This window comes from Bubalus bubalis, chromosome 7 (assembly GCF_019923935.1).
Source record: "Bubalus bubalis isolate 160015118507 breed Murrah chromosome 7, NDDB_SH_1, whole genome shotgun sequence".
In the NCBI taxonomy this organism is placed as follows: Eukaryota; Metazoa; Chordata; class Mammalia; order Artiodactyla; family Bovidae; genus Bubalus; species Bubalus bubalis.
In genome coordinates this window covers 36368482-36390084 of record NC_059163.1, presented here as the reverse complement: position 1 = coordinate 36390084, position 21603 = coordinate 36368482, and the positions used below count along the sequence as shown (strand labels likewise).

The 21603-nt window shown below is 36.3% G+C and overlaps 1 protein-coding gene across 9 annotated transcripts in view; it reads right to left on the bottom strand.

Moving 5' to 3' along the window:
- EPHA5 (EPH receptor A5) overlaps positions 1-21603 on the bottom strand; it is a 401719-nt gene that overhangs the window by 121049 nt on the left and 259067 nt on the right. For 8 of the 9 annotated variants that reach the window (XM_025289995.3, XM_025289991.3, XM_025289994.3 and 5 more), the window contains one exon: positions 1103-1227. In XM_025289995.3, the coding sequence (XP_025145780.1) occupies positions 1103-1227 (125 nt within the window). Of the gene's footprint in view, positions 1-1102; positions 1228-21603 lie in introns of those variants that run through there. The other variant, XR_006552199.2, reaches the window with a different exon arrangement.

The following is a 21603-nucleotide window of genomic DNA, read 5'->3' as shown; positions in this document are numbered from 1 at the left end:
TAGCAACCCACTCCAGTATTCTTGCCTAGAGAATTCCAACGATAGAGGAGCCTGGCAGGCTACAGTCTGTGGGGTTGCAAAGTCAGACGTGACTGAGTGACTAACACACAAATTTAGCCTAGGTACCCAACTAACACAAATCAACTACATGGTATACCATAATGAGTTTACAATACTTTCATACAAATAATACATAAAAAACAAACACAAAAATAAACATTTTTGATCTTACAGTAGTATACTTTGAAAAGTACAGTAGTACAGTATAACAGCTGGCATACAAGGGCACATTCACATCTTTGAATGATTGCAATTTAAAGGTTCATATGTAGGGAACTTACTGTAAGATAGGAGTGGAGTTTAGAAAATCTAATCTAACATAATATATCTAAGCCAAATACACTATCTCAGCTTTAGAAACTTAAGTGCATCTTTAGTTTCTACCTGTTTATTCCTTTATCAATAGTTTACTTGGTCGTGGATTCACAAAAGAGAAAGAGGAATGATTATTGCCTTTAGATTTCAACAACTATTATGGCAAAAGAACAACTCAGGGAAGAGGAAGGAAATCAAGAAACTATAGGGAATGTGAAGCATACACTTCCAATTTTATGCCCTCAAACTTTAAAATAAATTTTATGTGACAGTGTTAGACTTTTGTCACAGGTTTTCTAAAACTATAAGGTATATATACACACTACTTGCTGATACTTCCAAATAGAATAGGTATTATGCAGAGTTACTGGCCATGAGAATGTGTTTTTCCCTATAGTACACTGCAGTCACTACTGAAGGTTAACAGCTTCATCATTTGGGACACTTTGAAAACGTTCTGTGACTTTATCTTTCAATGCTGTGAAGCCTAGTGAAGCTGATGCTAGATTACATTGCAGTATTCCGGCAGCGTGAACTATTTGGCAGCAACAGAACACACAGAAAGCACTCCCTATACACGTCTGGCCTTCATAATCATGACTGCAAATCAACTGTCATGGATTTACACCTAAAATTGTAAAATGCTTCTCTACAAATTGGATAGCTGCAGTTGCTAAAATTAAAATGAAAAGGGAAGAAAGGACATTTTTTATTCTGTTAGTCCCACCTTTTCAAAATATTTGATTTCATACTCCAGGATGATTCCATTGGGACGATCTGGCTCTTGCCAAGACAAGGAGATGCTGTTCTTAGCAATCTTCCCCTTTTTCACATTGGTGACTGGAGAGGGGGCTGAAAAATGGAGAGTAGCATGATTAACAGAGCCTTAAAATTACACCTGTCTATCATGTATATTGGCACACTTGAATGTAATATAATAAATATACCAAGCATTTAACTTTGCATTTTACCTGGAAACAGTTATTGTTTATATACAAGTATTTATAGATTTAGAAGTGTTTTTAAAATATAAATCAACTGAGAGAGAAATTTCTATAATAAAATTATAGTCACACAGAATCTTAAGTCCAAATTTTCTCTATAAAGTTTAGATACATAAAATATCTTCTTTTTATAGAATAAAGATGTTCTTAATGATCTTATGTCTATTCTAAGATTCATGGACTCAACATATTCCATAACACTAACACATACATGGTTATCCCTATTACCAAATTTTTATAACATTAAGACTTTTATAATTTCTTATTTTTGAAATCATATGAGTCCTATAGTCATTGAAATTTCATATATTGAATATAGTGGAGGTCTTTCTTAAAACTATGCTTAAATATGTGTAGTTTATATAAAACAATAGCAAATAAAAGAAGCATTCCCTTCATATCAATTTTCCCCAAATATTTCATTAGAAATCACAATTGCTTATGATGTTCATCATTATTTGTCAGTGTCTATTAAATGACTATTTATCTGATAAAAATAGAAAAAAAATGCTACTTTCTGAGTATTTTGAACTCCCACACATTTCAATATTTGACTTGGCATCCATTTTTTATCAATCTGATGAGATTTGTACAGACTCTGGGTTTGACACCATAAAGAAGTGCTGACACACAAATTTAGCCTAGGTACCCAACTAACTAATTTTCTTGATGTAGATAACCTTTATTTTTGTAGCTTTCAGATTTTATAGAAGACAAAGCAAAAAATTATCATGGGCATGCAGGTTCTTTACCACTAGTACCACCTGGGAGGCCTATATATATATATATATATATATGCACACACACATCATGAGTGTATGTAAGTGCAGAGACAGATAAATAATACATAGTATACACATTTTATATATTTATAATGTATATGTAATAAGATGGAAAAGATGTCAGCTAAAGTGAGTAGTGTATAACCACTATGTGATAGCCCTATGGTAGTGTATAGCCTTATGTGAACAATATTATATATCTACTGAGATTAAAATTTATAGATAGATAGATAGATAGATAGATAGATATACGTTGGGCTTCCCTTGTGTCTCAGATGGTAAAGAATCTGCATGCAATGCAGGAGGACTCAGGTTTGATTCCTGGGTTGGGATGATCCCCTGGAGAAGGAAATGGCAACCCACTCCAGTATTCTTGCCTGGAGAATTCCATGGACAGAGGAGCCTGGTGGGCTACATACAGTCCATGGGGTCACAAAGAGTCAAACACGACTGAGCAGCTAACAAAAAGAAATAACAATATACATGTTATATTGTTGTTGTTGTTTTAGTCTCTAAGTTGTGTCCAATTCTTTGTGACCCCATGGACTACAGCCCATCAGGCCCCTCTGACCATGGGATTTCCCAAACAAGAATACTGCAGTGGGTCGCCATTTCCTTCTCAAAGGGATCTTCTCCACTCAGGCAGCAGACTCTGGTCACCTCTGTCTCCTGCAATGGCAGGCAGATTATTCACTGCTGAGCTACCAGGGAAGCCCTATATGTTATATACATATACATATGGATGCATAGAATTTCTATTTTAATTTCCAGCAGTATTCAGTCAAAATAATGGACTGTAATTTGTCATGTTTAATTATCTTTTCCACTCCTCGGAAAATGTAATTAAATCAGAGGCATCATTTTGAGCAACAGACAGCAAGAACAAAGTTTAGAACTATTTTGCGGGGCTCCATGCTAGTATAAAAAGGGGATGGGAAGAGGTCATCATTTAAAAACAGAAGTGAGATCACGTCATTCCTCTGCACCTCTGTGTCTCACTGCAGAGTAAAACCCAAATGTGGAAATACACATAAGCATCAGTACTGCCTGGCTCTCTGCATTTTCTTTGACCTCACCACCTCTTGCTACTTCTTCAGTAGCTCCGCCCAGGCTGGTTGCCCCAGGCACTTCTGACACACTCCTACATAGTGTTAGCTGCTCGGTCGTGTCCAACCCCATGGACTGTAGCCCAACAAGCTCCTCTTTCCATGGAATTCTCCAGGCAAGAATACTGGAGTGGGTTGCAATTTCCTTCTCTAGGCTGGCTGCCCCAGGCACTTCTGACACACTCCTGCCTAAGGATTTTCCATCTGCATCCTTACTCAGAGGTGCTTCTCACTCTGACTCCAGAGCTCGCTCCCTCTTCTGGATTTCTCACTGAGACCTTTCCTGTTTGCTCTCTCCCTTAGACCCCCTTATCTTGCCACATCCTCTGATCTTCACAATTTTTCTTCTATTACTTGCACTTCTACCATCTGATATTCACATCTTATTTCTATATGAATTCTTCCTTATTCCTATTTGCTTTTTTCAATCCTCTCAAGTAGAGTATAATTTTTATGAGGGCAGTGATATTGTTATTCTCATTCGTTGCTGAATCCTAGCTCTAGAACAGCACCTGGACAGAGGACGGTCCAATAAATATGTATGGAGTAAATGAGTGGTGGTAAAAAATCAAATACATAGGAACCTTTTATTTTTATTATGTATTATATCAGCAAACTTATCTATTAAAAGTGACATGTCTTTCAATAAAATTAAAATAGAAACAACTATCTGTAAGAGCAAAGTCTGGTAACTGTCTAGTGTCTTATAAACCCATAGGTTATATTGACTTTGATCCTATAATATGTACTTTTATTCTTTTAATCATAGGGCTTTGTGGTGTTCAGATTCAGAGAATGTATAGTTTCAGCTTTATCTTCTATTCTTTTTTAAAAAAAATATTTTTAATTGAGGCTAATTGTTTTACAGAATTTTGTTGTTTTTCTGTTAAACATCAATAAGAATCAATCTTAGGTTTATATATGTCCCCTCCCTCTGTCCAGCTCCACAAATTTTCTGGACTCTGGTGGCTTGGACGGTAAAGAATCTTGTCTCCAACACAGGAGATCTGGGTTGGGAAGATGCCCCTGGAGAAGGAAATGGCAACCCTGGATGACTCCATGGACAGAAGATCTGGTGGGCTATAGTCCAGGGGTTCACAAAGAGTCAGAGACAACTGAGCAACTTTCATTTTGGGCATTCCCTGCTGGCTCAGATGGTAAAGAATCTGCCCAAAATGCAGGAGACCTGAGTTTGATCCTGGGTCTGGAAGATCCCCTGGAGAAGGAAATGACAACCCACTCCAGTATCTTGCCTGGACTTTTCAAGTGGCACGAGTGGTAAAGAATCCTCTTGCCAATGCAGAAGATGCAAAAGACATGGGTTCAATCCCTGGGTTGGGAAGATCACCTAGAGTAGGAAATGGCAACCCACTTCTAGTATTGTTGCCTGGAAAATTCCATGGACAGAGGAGCCTGGTGGGCTACAGTCCATGGGGTCAGAAAGAATCAGATAGGACTGAGCTACTGAGCACATATACACACTACAGAACACAAAGTGTGTGTACAAATCCAAAATTGTTTAAAGGTAGTTTTGAAATTGAAGTTTATTTCAGTTCAGTTCAGTCGCTCAGTCATGTCCGATTCTTTGCAACCCCAAGAATCGCAGCATGCCAGGCCTCGCTGTCCATCACCAACTCCTGGAGTTCACTCAAACTCATGTTCACTGAGTCGGTGATGCCATCCAGCCATCTCATCCTCTGTCGTCCCCTTCTCCTCCCGCCCCCAATCCCTCCCAGCATCAGAGTCTTTTCCAATGAGTCAACTCTTCACATGAGGTGGCCAAAGTACTGGAGTTTCAGCTTTAGCATCATTCCTTCCAAAGAAATCCCAGGGCTGATCTCCTTCAGAATGGCCTGGTTGGATCTCCTTGCAGTCCAAGGCACTCTCAAGAGTCTTCTCCAACACCACAGTTCATAGGCATCAATTCTTCAGTGCTCAGCTTTCTTCATAGTCCAACTCTCACATCCATACATAACCACTGGAAAAACCATAGCCTTGACTAGATGGACCTTTGTTGGCAAACTTTCATGTAAATCCTTTACTTGACTGGTGGGTCTCACAGTCACATTCTGGAATAAGTTCAAAGTCCCTATTAATTCCCTCATGAGGGAAAAGTCATGCCATCTTCAGTACTATGGACAAATCATCCAGAATACAGGGAAAGAAGGAAGAGCAAACTATAGGCCCCCTAGTTCACCATAGTGTTTGCAGCAAAGCAGCAAATTTACTGACGCAGAAACAGGAAGAGAGAATTCAGGAAGATAATAGAATTTTTTTAATATACTTTGTTCGATAGTGTGTATCTTTATGAATCACATAAACTACACTCACTGTCCCATTACCACTATATATGTGTTGCATTATACTTTAATAAAGATCTAAAGACTGTCTTTGAAGTTCTTCACTCATTTCACCACATTGCAGACATTCTTATTTCGACTGATGTAGTATTTATAGATAGGTTTTAGTTTTCACTTAATTAACTGATGGTGTTGCCAACTTTCTATTCAAAACTGCATTTAATATGTATGCTCCATGAAGGCAGGGATTAATTTGATATAGTTCACTGTTATATTGCCAGCACCAGAAAATTAATTGGCATATAGATATTTCAGAAATATTTGTTGAATGGATACATGCATGAATGAATGAGAAATACATACATCATCAAGTATCATTCAAAACCAAGTTTATCTCATCTTACATGCATATACTAGGATCCTATTATTTAGGAAATTGAATTTTATTTAAAATAATCCATTCTTCAATAAAATAAATAACCATTTCAAAGTGAAGCTATCAAATAAATATCAACATAGACATAATCATCCCGAAATGAAATTCTTTGTTATTTACTTACATCCATCGAAATTAAGCATAAACCATACGGCTTTCAAAGACTGTTTGATTTAATAAACATTGTTTTCCATACTTGGTTGTCTCAGAGGCTAACAAGTGCCCTTTAAATCATGGTTCAGAATGGAAGAAGAGGAGACCACTTCTCAGCTCAGAGTCCTTCAAGAATAACTTGCTCGGTGAAGAGATGACCTCTTCCTCATTTGGGTAAAGCTGATCAAAGTGGGGACACTGACAGCTCCTGGGGCATAAGGATGATGTGCAAATTGTAAATGGCAGCACTCTCACCTTATTGTGAAGTATTTTAGAGATAATATGTATATTAAAATAACTGTAACAAGATTTGTCAGCATCAGGACATGTTTAATTTATTTCATTTATCTCCCTTACCTGTTGTTCATTCTTTATCCATTCGACCTTTTATTAAGTAAGCCTGGGACAAACTGGGAATGATGGACAGAGCATTACTGCCTGTAAAACTTCCTGCTGCTGCTGCTGCTGCTAAGTTGCCTCAATCGTGTCCGACTCTGTGCGACCCCACAGACGGCCTCCTACCGGGCCCCTCTGTCCCTGGGATTCTCCAGGCAAGAACACTGGAGTGGGTTGCCATTTCCTTCTCCAATGCATGAAAGTGAAAAGTTAAAGTGAAGTCGCTCAGTCGTGTCCGACTCTTAGCAACCCCACAGACTGCAGCCTACCAGCTCCGCCGTCCATGGGATTTTCCAGGCAAGAGTACTGGAGTGGGGTGCCATTGCTGGATGATGTTAAATGATAAATATTACCATACTAGGGCTTCCCTGGTGTCTCAGACAGTAAACAATCTGCCTGTAATGCAGGAGACCTGGGTTCGATACCTGGGTTGGGAAGATCCCCTGGAGGAGGAGATGGCAACCCTCTTGTATTCTTGCCTGGAGAATCCCCATGGAGAGAGGAGCTTGGCAGGCTACAGTCCATGGGGTCGCAAAGAGTCGTTCACGACTGAGTGACTAAGCACAGCACAGCACAGTGTAAGAAGAACAAAAATACCAGAGAAATAAAGTTGACTAGAACAAAATAATTTGCATAGCTTCTAAGTTTCACCTTACGGATATGTGAAAACATTCCAAATTGCTTCTAAGTATTCTAGCTTACATATTGGAAGTGAACTTTGAATATCAGTATAATAAGCAAGATGTTTATCCTTTAGACAGTAACATTTCCCTAATTCACCTAATCACCTAATTGAATTTAAAAAACTTATATCAAGAATGATTTTATATTTATAGAAAGATTATTAAGGTAGTATAGAGAGATTCCATGTATCCCACACCTAATGTCTTCTATTTTCGTTTTAGGATGTTTTAGAAATATCCTAAAAAACAGTGGATGTATGTATATGTATAACTGATTCACTCTGCTGTATAACAGAAACAGTACATTGTAAATTAGCTATAACCCATAAACATTTTTAAAAAAGAAACAACTTACAACAGTATAGATCTACCACAATTAATGAACCAATATTGATACATTATTAAAGTTCATATTTTATTCCAATTTCCTTAGGTATACTTATTATTCTTTTTTTTTCCCAGGATCCCACTCAGCACACCATATTACATTTAGTCATCACGTTTCCTCAGGCTCCTCTGGGCTATAATAGTTTCTCAAACTGCTTGATCTGATGACTTCGACATTGCTGAGGCATATCGGTCAGGTATTTTGTAAAGTATCTCTCAGCTGGGATTAACATGATGTTTTTCTCATGATTAGATCTGAGATATAAGTTATTTTTGGAGGAAGGTACAGAGGTAAAGTGCTTTTTCCACATCGTATCAAGGGTACAGGCATAACTCATCTATATTAGGTTAACTTTGATCACCTGACAGAGGTAGCATTAGATTTCTTCACAGTAAAGTTATTCTTTTCCCAGTTTTCCATACACGTGGAAGAAAGTGACTATGTGCAGCCCACACTTAAGGAAGGTGGAGCAATGGTCTGCCTCCTTGAGGGTGGAGTATCTGCCCAAATTATTATCTATTCAACCCTATGTGTTTGCTTCATTATTTATTTATATTCTTGTGGAGTACAGACACATGGGGTTTTTTTTTATACTTTACTTATAATCTAATACTTTATTTTTTATTCAAATTGTTAAAGTTTTGGTCACTGATTACTCTTTCAGTTAGCAGATTCTATGTCTTTTTGACATACCTCTATCATTATGGGTTTTCTGTCTGTATTCTTCATCACTTTCTTACCTCTTGGCACTGCAAGACTAGATGCTTCAGGCTCATCTTGTTTCATTTACTGTGCTCAATCCTAGAATAAATCATTTCTCCTAGGAACACTGGTTTCCTACATTGGAGAATTCTACTGGACACCAAGGTCTGGATTATAAGTGTGCTCCTTGCTACTGGGGTGTTGTTTCTTGGCCCTCTCAGATGACAAAGCCAGGAAAGAAATGCATGTATGTTAACCTGTGTATATCTATGAACATTTCTAAATATAGCTATAGTTATTTGTGTATATACATATATATAAAAAGATATATGTGTGTGTATATATATATATATATATAGAGAGAGAGAGAGAGCGCGCGCTAAGCATGAATATACACTGATGCCACTAACTAATCAGCTATCACACAGGTTATTCTAGCCTCTTTAACTTATCTGTAATCTCCAACTTCAACAGTGGCTCCCACCATCCACCACCGATTTACTTTATTTTCAGTATGTATTTCTAATGATTAAAGAATTGCCAATCTGTGTGTTTGACTTACTGATACTTACATAAATGTAGAAATCTTTAACATCTCAGTGGCACAAGCAATGATAAAACAAAAGTCTGCTATCTGTTATGCAAAAGAGCATGTCATCCTAACTTTTCAAATACAGAACCTAGTTTAGTGTTCTCAGGTAGGAAAGGGTGCCATGGTATAGACAGCTTTGAAATCAAGCAGAATTGGCTTCAAATTCCTTGGCAATCAGCCAATTCATAGCTGAGTGACCTTGTTTAAGTAACCTAACAACTATGAATGTTTATTCTATCTTTAAAATTGGAACACTGATACAGACTTTTTACCAAACTGCAATCTGATTCTGTATAACGGTATCAGGTACAGCGTGTGTATGCCTGCTAAGTGGATTCAGTCATATTCGATTCTGTGGGACCCTGTGGACTGTAGCCCACCAAGCTCCTCTGCCCTTGGGATTATCCAGGCAAGAATACTGGACTGGGCTGCCATGTCCTCCTCCAGGGGATTTTCCCAACCCAAGGCTCCTGGGTATCTCCTGCATCTCCTGCTGAGCCACCTGGAAAGTCCCAAGTATTGGTTACTTGTATTCGTTTTTTTTTAATAATACATCTCTATGCATTTGACCTATTCACATAAAATTTTATCTTAAAGCATTGAGAAAGATAAGATAATATGGATATGTACTGGAAAAACCCCTGATGCTGGGAAAGATTTAAGGCAGGAGGAGAAGGGGATGACAGAGGACGAGATGGTTGGATGGCATCTCCGACTCGATGGACACGAGTTTGAGCAAGCTCCGGGAGTTGGTGATGGACAGGGAAGCCTGGCATGCTGCAGTCCATAGGATTACAAAGAGTCGGACACGACTGAGTGACTGAACTGAACTGATGGATATATTTTCAGTCTGTGACAGTCCACAAAAATGTTAAAAGTTCTTCAGATGGATCTTCTTTTACTTGCCTCCAAAAGTCCCTCCACACAAGTCATGTGTTCATTTACACACAAGCTTTAAAAAACATGCATCTTACAATTAATTCCATTGGCAAATTATGGCCAATGGATATCAAAGTCAATATCTGCTGGCTGAAACCTACCACTCCTCTCTTCCACACACAGTTCATCATATTTAGGTGATTCTTTTTATCCAGATGAGTCTGGGCAGATTTTCTTAAAAACAAAGATTATTAGTCTTCACTCCAAGAAATTCTGACTCAGGAGATAAGACTGGAGCCAAGGATTCTCTGTTTTCAATGAACAATTTAACTGAATCATTTTTTCAGTAATTTTGGGAAGTATTAAAGGAAACCATACTAGAATCAGTTCTTTTAACAAAATTATATAAACTTGGAAACCTTAGGCTAGAAGCTGGATCAGTGTTGTTTTGTGAAGTGTTGCCTTCTTAAACCTTTGGCTCACTCTTATTACCTTGCTATCTTGATGCCTTATACAATATTTGCCTTTTTTCATTTGTGTACTGTTTCTTAATAGGTTGGGAAAATATAAAAATAAACAGTCTATTAATACTTGGTAAACTGATGTGTTTGTACGTTCATATGTAATCTGTTTTAGTCCAACCAGACTATAATCTCTATAAAATCTGAAAATTCTTGTGCCCTTTTTCAGTATTGTCTGCTAGTTTTTCAAACAGTTTCTGGATGATACTATGAACATGCAAATATTGATAAATAAAGAGGTGAATAAACAATTACTCATTATATTACAATAGATTTGTTTGCATTTTTTAGAGTTTTACACAAATGACATTAACAATATGTATTTTTTTTTGGTTGGATTAATAAGGGACATGAGTAAACGTGTTGGGAGAAATGGATATAAGCACTGTCTTATTTGCGCTAACGTTTCCCAAGTATGTGATATGCAAAATCTTATCAAATTGTACACTTTATGTGAAGTTTATTATATATCAGTTATACACCAATCAGGGCTTCCTAGGTGGCACTAGTGGTAAAGAACCCACCTGCCAGTGCAGGAGACTAAGAGATATGGCTCCATCCCTTAGGTTGGGATGATTCCCTGGAAGAGGGCATGGCAACCCACTCTAGTATTCTTGCCTGGAGTATCCCATGGACAGAGGAGCCTGGCATATTATGTTATATAGGATCTCTTTAGTCTCAAAGAGTCAAACATGACTGAAGCCACTTAGCACACATGCAACAAACACATTAAAGTATATGTATATGTGTGTGTTTGAAATGAAAGGTATATGTGCCCAATGACCCTCTAAAACATCTATCAAAATGTGAATTACTAAGAAAAGGTAATAAACCATTCCAAAAGTAATAATTTTGGGGAATATTTCAATCTATATTATAGATAAAAATCTATTTTCATAATCTATTTTTACATAATTCATATTTAGTGGCTTTGATAAATACTCTATATGGATAATTACTTCCTTGCTGTTTATACAGACTGAAATAAATATAAAAATTAATGACTACAATCCTAGTTACAGACTTGATATTTTTGCCTTTGTATTGTATTGACAGTCTGAAATTGTAAAAATGGAAAAGTGGGCAGATATTTTAAAAGTATATACATGGCCATTGAGTATTATATCACATATTTAATATTCTATGTATTATATAAATTATATTAATGCATGTGTATACATTTATTCTGTACTTCATATATATTTAGTGCTATATTTAGTTGTCATCTGATACCACCAGACCAAGGGAAATAACTAGTGTATTCTCACCACACCTGGTATACATGGTCTCTTCCAAAGAAAAGGTTGAAGTTTCTTGCTCAAAATAAAATTTCAATCTGCTCATTCAAACAAAACCTACAATCACTCCATCTTAAAAGCCTGCAAGTGGATCTTTTGATATATGATCCCAGAGAATTTTTAGAAAGGACCATTCCAAAAAAACCTAGCTTTAAATGTCAGTAGTTCTAGGGAAACAATACCCTTTTTAATAAAAAGTACCTATGACGTGAAATGTCCCATTAGGTATAGTTTGCTCTTTTTAAAAGACTTGAAAATTATAAGATACTGAAAATTAATTGTTTTCAGTGGGAAATAAAAGCAACTTAATTGCAAAGAAGTAATTTTGATGTGATCTGACTTAATAGTATTAACCATATGCTTCAAATACCGTTCTGAAGTCATATGCTCAATGATGCTAATTAGAAAAGAAAATGGCAACAATAAAAATAAAGAACTATATCACTGGCATTTATAGTCAACATTTTTCTGAAACAATCATGCAGATTACAAAACAAATATTAAATGTAACAATGTGTAAAATGACACATGCCTCTTTATGAATTAATCCCACACCAAATAAACTCTTATAGAATCTGTTTTCCATTTATTACTTCTTATTACTTTATAATAGAATTTTTAGTACACAAAATGGTATTAATATCAATGGCTATTTAATCTTAACCACAGTATCCACTTAATGAGAAACAGAATTTAAATAATTTTTACAGTATCCTTTCAAAATAAAGTGGGGTTATATATAGCAAGTGACATGGCACAGCTTCCATTAAAGCTGGAAAACTTTAATCAACACTGTATTCTTAATATACATTATATCCAAGGGAATATAGTCCCATGTATAATTTTCAATATCATTTATCAATATTACACCTCAAGTATAGGATATGGCCATTAGTTTTATAAGTAGATAAATAGTTATTAGGTCAATAAAAAAAGTCTCATAATTCATGTCTTTTTTATAAGAGGAAAATCAATTTCTTATAAATCCACATTATGTAAAGTCTTGTTAACCACAGAATAAACCACAGATAGATATAAAACCATTAAGTGGTAACTTTAATTCAATTCCTAATTACTTCAAGGTTTTTATAATATAAACAAATCTTATCTAGCACTTTGAAAAGCAAAATAAACATATCATAAATATAAAAAAAAACTATTTTTTTCTTTCTACTTCCTATTGGTCTCAATTGTATTTATTAATAGTCATATAAAAATAGGGATTATTTATTTCAACAAAGATCATGATAGTAAGCTATGTACCTACTGACTATTTAAAGAACCAGATTAGATTTGTTATAACATTAAAGTTCAAGGCCATCACATCTTCTTTCTTAAATATATTCTCTCTGGGGCCATTTGACAAGATTCTTTTATTAATAAAATCTGAAGTTGTGCCTGTAGAAATAAGATATTAAACTTTATGGCTACAAAATAACCAGAGAGACTTGAGTAGTGCTTATCAGCTGGCTTCATATACATCACAATTACAGTATCTTTAAATAGCATAATTGCTAGCAGCAACATGACAGGCATTGAGTAAATATAAGATTAATGATTAAAGCTTATATATATGGAATTTAGAAAGATGGTAACAATAACCCTGTGTACGAGACAGCAAAAGAGACACTGATGTATAGAACAGTCTTATGGACTCTGTGGGAGAGGGAGAGGGTGGGAAGATTTGGGAGAATGGCATTGAAACATGTAAAATATCATATATGAAATGAGTTGCCAGTCCAGGTTCGATGCACGATACTGGATGCTTGGGGCTGGTGCACTGGGACAACCCAGAGGGATGGAATGGGGAGGGAGGAGGGAGGAGGGTTCAGGATGGGGAACACATGTATACCTGTGGCGGATTCATTTTGATATTTGGCAAAACTAATACAGTTATGTAAAGTTTAAAAATAAAATAAAATTTAAAAAAAAATGATTAAAGCTACTCAGCCTTTTAAAGTCCAGACAAAATCCAAATCAAGATATTCTGTTCCAAGTTAGTAACATTATCAGATACTCAATTCTTCAGCTCTTACCATGGGACAAATTTTAGTGACTCTAATCACATATTCTCCAAGTGGTGAGAAATCTCAGCTAATACTGAAGTTGCATGTGAGGTCATTTTTTTTTTTTTTTTTGAGTGACCATGCAGAGAAGTTTTTAAACCCACCTCTTCCTGTTCTCTTTTCCTAATTACTGAAAAACTAATATGTCAGAGACTAGTGATGTGGCTGTTGCATTCAACAGCCCCACATGTTAGGTGAGTGATTATAAAATTGAAAATAGTTACAACAGACATAGAAAGTTAGACCATTCCTCTGAGAATCTATTTATCTGCCTCCAAACTATATAACTATACAATCTCAGAAAGGACAGAATGATCTCTGTTCATTTCCAAGGCAAACCATTCAATGTCACAGTAATCCAAGTCTATGCCCCAACCAGTAATGCTGAAGAAGCTGAAGTTGAACAGTTCTACAAAGACCTACAAGACCTTCTAGAACTAACACCTGAAATAGATTTCCTTTTCATTGTAGGGGACTAGAATGCAAAAGTAGGAAGTCAAGAAATACATGGAGTAACAGGCAAATCTGGACTTGGAGTACAGAATGAAGCAGCGTGAAGAGTTTTGCCAAGAGTTTTGCCAAGAGAACACACTGGCCATAGCAAACACCCTCTTCCAACAACACAAGAGAAGACTCTACACACGGACATCACCTGGTTAATACCAAAATCAGATTGATTATATTCTTTGCAGCCAAAGATGGAGAAGCACTATACAGTCAGGAAAAACAAGACCATGAGCTGACTGTGCCAAATTCAGACCAAAACTGAAAAAAATAGGGAAAACCACTAGACCATTCAGGTATGACCTAAATAAAATTCTTTATGATTGTACAGTAGAAGTGAGAAATAAATTCAAGGGATTAGATCTGATAGACAAAGTGCCTGAAGAACTACAGTTGGAGGTTCGTGACATTCTACAGGAGGCAGTGATCAAGACCATCCCCAAGAAAAAGAAATGCAAAAAAGCAAAATGGTTGTCTGAGGAAGGCTTACAAATATCTGTGAAGAGAAGCAAAAGGAATGATTTCTATTTTTTCTGAATTTACCAAGGCTAGATTTATGGCCCAGGATGTGATCTATCCTGGAGAAGGTTCCATGTGCGCTTGAGAAAAAGGTGAAATTCATTGTTTTGGGATGAAATGTCCTATAGATATCAATTAGGTCTAACTGGTCTATTGTATCATTTAAAGTTTGTGTTTCCTTGTTAATTTTCGGTTTAGTTGATCTATCCATAGGTGTGAGTGGGGTATTAAAGTCTCCCACTATTATTGTGTTATTGTTAATTTCTCCTTTCATACTTGTTAGCATTTGTCTTACATATTGCGGTGCTCCCATGTTGGGTGCATATATATTTATAATTGTTATATCTTATTCTTGGATTGATCCTTTGATCATTATGTAGTGACCATCTTTGTCTCTTTTCACAGCCTTTGTTTTAAAGTCTATTTTATCTGATATGAGTATTGCTACTCCTGCTTTCTTTTGGTCCCTATTTGCATGGAAAATCTTTTTCCAGCCCTTCACTTTCAGTCTGTATGTGTCCCCTGTTTTGAGGTGGGTCTCTTGTAGACAACATATGTAGGGGTCTTGTTTTATACAGAGTGAAGTAAGCCAGAAAGAAAAACACCAATACAGTATACTAACGCATATATATGGAATTTAGAAAGATGGCAACAATAACCCTGTGTACAAGACAGCAAAAGAGACACTGATGTATAGAACAATCTTATGGACTCTGTTGGAGAGGAAGAGGGTGGAAAGATTTGGGAGAATGGCATTGAAACATGTATAATATCATGTATGAAACGAGTTACCAGTCCAGGTTAGATGCACGATACTGGATGCTTGGGGCTGCTGCACTGGAACGACCTAGAGGGTTGGAATGGGGAGGGAGGAGGGAGGAGGGTTCAGGATGGGGAACACATGTATACCTGTGGCGGATTCACTTCGATATTTGGCAAAACTAATACAATATTGTAAATTTAAAAATAAAATAAAATTAAAAAAAAAAAAGAATGAGAAGCAAAAGGCAAAGAAGAAAAGGAAAGATATACCCATTTGAATGCAGAGTTCCAAAGAACAGCAAGGAGAGATAAGAAAGCCTTCCTCAAAAATAAAATAAAATAAAATAAATTAAAAAAACCCTTCCTCAATGATCAATGCAAAGAAATAGAGGAAAACAACAGAATGGGAAAGACTAGAGATCTCTTCAAGAAAATTAGAGATACCAAGGGAACATTTCATGCAAAGATGGGCACAATAAAGGACAGAAATGGTATGGACCTAACAGAAGCAGAAGATATTAAGAAGAGGTGGCAAGAATACACAGAAGAACTATACAAAAAAGATCTTCATGACCCAGATAACCATGATAGTGTGATCACTCACCTAGAGCCAGACATCCTGGAATGTGAAGTCAAGTGGGCCTTAGAAAGCATCCCTATGAACAAAGCTAGTGGAGGTGATGGAATTCCAGTTGAGCTATTTCAAATCCTAAAAGATGATGCTGTGAAAGTACTGCACTCAACATGCCAGTAAATTTGGAAAACTCAGCAGTGGCCACAGGACTGGAAAAATGGGATTTTCAACCCAATTCCATTCCAAAGAAAGGCAATGACAAAGAATGTTCAAACTATGGCACAACTGAACTCATTTGACATGCTAGTAAAGAAATGCTCAAAATTCTCCAAGCCAGGCTTCAACAATAGGTGAGCCATGAAATTCCAGATGTTCAAGCTGGATTTAGAAAAGGCAGAGGAACCAGAGATCAAATTGCCAACATCCGCTGGATCATCGAAAAAGGAAGAGAGTTCCAGAAAAACATCTATTTCTGCTTTACTGAATATGCCAAAGCCATTGACTGTAGATCACAAAAAAACTGTGGAAAATCTGAAAGAGATGGGAATACCAGACCACTTGAACTGCCTCTTGAGAAATCTGTATGCAGGTCAGGAAGCAACAGTTAGAACTGGACATGGAACAACACAATGGTTCCAAATAGGAAAAGGAGTACGTCACCATGCTTATTTAACTTTTATACAGAGTACACCATGAAAAATGCTGGGCTGAATGAAGCACAAGGTGAAATCAAGATTGCTGGGAAAAATGTCAATAACCTCAGTTATGCAGATGATACCACCCTTATGGCAGAAAGTGAAGAATAATTCAAGAGCCTCTTGATGAAAGTGAAAGAAGAGAGTGAAAATGTTGGCTTAAAACTCAACATTCAGAAAATTAAAATCATGGCATCCGGTCCCATCACTTCATGGCAAACACATGGGGAAACAATGGAAACAGTGTCAGACTTTATTTTTGGGGGGCTCCAAAATCACTGCAGATGGTGACTGCAGCCATGAAATTAAAAGATGCTTGCTCCTTAGAAGAAAAGTAATGACCATCCTAGACAGCATATTAAAAAGCAGAGACATTACTTTGCCAATAAAGTCTGTCTCATCAAAACTTTGTATGGATGTGAGAGGAGATCCAACTAGTCCATTCTGAAGGAGATCAGCCCTGGGATTTCTTTGGAAGGAATGATGCTAAAGCTGAAACTCCAGTACTTTGGCCACTTCATGCGAAGAGTTGACTCACTGGAAAAGACTCTGATGCTGGGAGGGATTGGGGGCAGGAGGAAAAGGGGATGACAGAGGATGAGATGGCTGGATGGCATCACTGACTTGATGGATGTGAGTCTGAGTGAACTCCGGGAGTTGGTGATGGGCAGGGAGGCCTGGCGTGCTGCGATTCATGGGGTCGCAAAGAGTTGGACATGACTGAGCGACTGATCTGATCTGAGAGTTGGACTATAAAGAAAGATGAGTGCCGAAGAATTGATGCTTTTGAACTGTAGTGTTGGAGAAGGCTCTTTAGAGTCCCTTGGCCTGAAAGGAGATCCAACCCATCCATCTTAAAGGAAATCAATCCCGAATATTAAGTTAAGGTGAAACTCCAATACGTTGGTCACCTGATACAAAGAACTGACTCATTGCAAAAGACCCTGATGCTGGGAAAGACTGAAGGCAGGAGGAGCAGGGGACAACAGAGGATGAGATGGTAGGTTCGCATCACCAACTGAATGGACATGAGTTGGAGTAGACTCTGAGAGTTGGTGATGGACAGGGAGGCCTGTCGATCTGCAATCCACAGGGTCACAAAGAGTCAGACATGACTGCATGACTGAACTGAACTGAACTGAAACTATGTAACTGTTGAGTATAGTGAGTGAACTCATTTATCTTTGTATCTTCTGTAACTACAAAAAGAACAAGCACATGCCCAATAAAGAAAAATTAATCAAGCAAGAAGTCAATGAAACAGTAAACTGTTACAAGATATTTTTATAAGTAGTGAAGATGTAATAACATCATTAAAAACATAATGGAATCTTTGTTTTTCAAGTATATGGGTAAAACTGATAAATGCTATTTTACTTATATGTGAACTTTTATTTAAAAGCTATAAGGGAGTAAACTTGAAAAGAGTCTTCATGACATTACAAGTTTCTATCTATGCACAAAAATGAAATAAGCAAGACCTATGCTTGTGAATACAAAGAGAACTTGGGGTAGGTGAAAACTACTAAGTATTGTGATAAATATAATTTTAATGCACTTTTCAAAGACATAGTTATACAGAGTAGACTGTTAAAACATGATGCTTGTAAATTCAGAAAATTATCAGAGATAAAGAAGCAAAAGAGGCCAGAGCAATTTGTGATCCAATAAAATCATTCAAAATTACTGGAAGCCAAGTTTATTTGCACCTTTTTATAGTGAATAGCTCTAGTTAATTAGTGGAAACAAAAGTCAGAATATTTCATTTACCCTCGTTGAGAATCATCTTAACTATCCATAGGTTGCTGGGTTGAGTATCTGTTTCAATTAAATTCATCATCATTTTCCTTTATTCATTTGCCATTAGTCCATTACTTATTACTTCCTACAAGTGCTATTGTACCTGACTGGAACAAACTGTGTCTTATTTTGTGAGAAAGTAGGTAAAAATACTAAGTAAATTCATGAACTTATATATGACAAGTATATTTTTAATGCATAGCAGAAGTGGCTTCCCTGGTGGCTCAGAGGTAAAGAATCCACCTGTAATGCACAGGAGATATAGATTCCTGATCAGGAAGATCCCCTGGAGTAGGAAATGGCAACACGCTAGTGTATTCTTGCCTGGACATCCCATGGTCAGAGGAGCCTGGCAGGCTACAGTCCACAGGGTTGCAGAATCGGACACAACTGAGCACACATGCATGCATAAATATGTACATAAATATATGTAGTGCATCTGTGTTTTAAGTACTAAGAGTTCATAAGTGATGGAATTAGAATTTAAAGCCAGATATATGAGTCTAAATATATATTATCTGCTGCTTTTATATATAATAAGATATTTAGTAAAGTTAATTTTTAAAGTATGCAATAAAGTGTTAGTCACTCAGTCGGGCATGACTGAGTGACTAACAACAACATATACATATCTGTATATAATAATTTTTACTCATTAATTCCCAAGCCTCATATAAAGGTTCTTAAGTATCTAACCTAGAGCAAAATAAAGAAATATTGAGTGCAGTTTAAGACAAACAGCTTTTTCTTAGTTCATTACTAATACTATAACATTGTTTTCTATAATTTGGCAGGAACTTAAAAAATGTCTTCAATAATATAAGCATGTCCCTTAATCTGTAAAAACAGAATCCAAGTGTTATTTTAAACTCGATGTATCCCCATTGCTTATTTTTTCTTTTGTTGCCATTGCCTGAAGAGATACATCCAAGAAAAGATAGCTTAGATCAGTGTCAAAGAGCATACCACCCATATTTTCTTCTAGGAGTTATATGGTTTCAATTCCTACATTTTAAGACTTTAATCCATTTTCAGCTTATTTTTGCATGTTGTGTGACAAGTGGTTTAGTTTCATTCTTTTACATGTAGCTTTTCAATTTTCCCAACATCATTTACTGAAGAGACTGTCTTTTTCCCATTGTAAATTTTTGCTTCCTTTGTTGTAGATTAATTGAACATATGAGCATGGGTTTACTTCTGGGCTCTATTCTGTTACACTGATTTATGTGTTTGATTACTATAGCTTTGTAGTACAGTTTAAAATCAGGGAGTATTTTTACCTGCAGGTTTTTCTTTCTTAAGACTGTTTTGGCTACGCGACTAGTAGGCACATGAAAAGATGTTCAACATCACTAATCAGGGAAATGCAAATCAAAACCACAGTGAGATTTCCTCTCATATTGCCAGAATGGCTGCTATCAAAAAGACAAGAAATAGCAGGTGTTGGTGAGAATATGTAGAAAAGGGAACACATGTGCACACTTGGTGGCAATGCAAATCAGTACAGCAGGCATTACAAATATGATGAAGGTCCCTCAAACAACTTAAAAGTAGAACTACCACATAATCCAGAAATTTCAGTTCTGAGTATTTACCTGAAGAGAACAAAAACACTAATTCAAAAAGATATATGCACCCGATGTTTATCACAGCATTGTTTACAGTAGCCAAGATATGGACACAACATAAGCGTTCATCAATAAATACATGGATAAAGAAACTGTGATAGATATAGATATATCACAATCATAGAATTGTTGCCTCACATTATGTTGCAACCATTCTAACAAATTTCAATGCTGAAACCAAAATGTTGACCTTTTTTTATATGACCACAAAGTACTCAATTCAGGGCATGCTCTTCAGGAAGAATTGATGTGACTTTCTCAGCTTCTTCCAGAAAATGCTCCAAACAGACACAATGCTTGGTAAGATATAGCGATTAAAATAAAGCACACAAAAATATAGATTCCTATATTTCCTCCATTGCATTCCCTGTGTGCAAACTATAGTATATGTGAGTAAAGAAATTTACCATTGACAGCCAATATTACATATAATAATCACATAAAAGAAAGAGCAAATCACTTATAATAACCAAATTCTGACTAACAGTTGGTCACAAGTTAAATATACACACCAGGCAATTTCATGCATGTTTTATTAGCATACATTAAAACCCAACTTATTGTCACTGAGAATTTGAGAATTTAAGATTTGTGTAATAGGGGTTTAGGATTGGTACATGATTTTTATCCCCTCGTAGAGGTTTCTCTGCCCAGAGTGGAAGCATTTGCATTGATTAGACCTCACTGACAGGGGCCAAGGATAATATCTACAGTATTAAGATTAAGAAGTATGGCTTAAAGGCATAATGGTCCCAATGGCATTTATATGGTCTTTTTCATTTTCAAAAGATTATTTTATAAAGTGTAGGAGAAACTAAGAAATCAAAATATTACAGCAGACTACTTCTATTATTCCCTCTGACACTTTTAAAATATGATATAAGCATAGCAATGAAGCACTGGAAGGAAAAAAGTCCATCCTGAACTAACCAGATAAGCTCTGACACAGAGTCATGTGTCTTGAGCACAAGTCCAATTAAATGCCTGCATTAACAAAAATTACCTATTCTGTAAATTTTTAAATTATTGTTTTTCCAATTTTGGGGTCTTTAAAATTCATTATAATGCTAGAATTGAATTCAAACCTTTTCCTTACCTGATGGTGAACATTATAAAATTCTCAATGGACAAAGATAACAACAGTTAGTGATGAAACAACTGTATTTAAGTTCAAGTTATGTTTGTTAGGTGAACTAAACAGTTTTAGATGAGACTGCCTTACTTTCTCCTTTATCTATAGAAAGGGTAGGTCATTTGGGGCAGTTTCATCTTTTGAGGGAGAAATTGTTCAATTTCTGATGAAATTAATGTGGGAAATCTGAAACTACATATAAATAATTTTGACTGAATAATCTATATTCTTCAGACAGCACTGAATTTCTTTGGAGAAATGTTTCCATATTTCCTGACCAACTACTTCAAGGTCTATGAAAGTAGTGT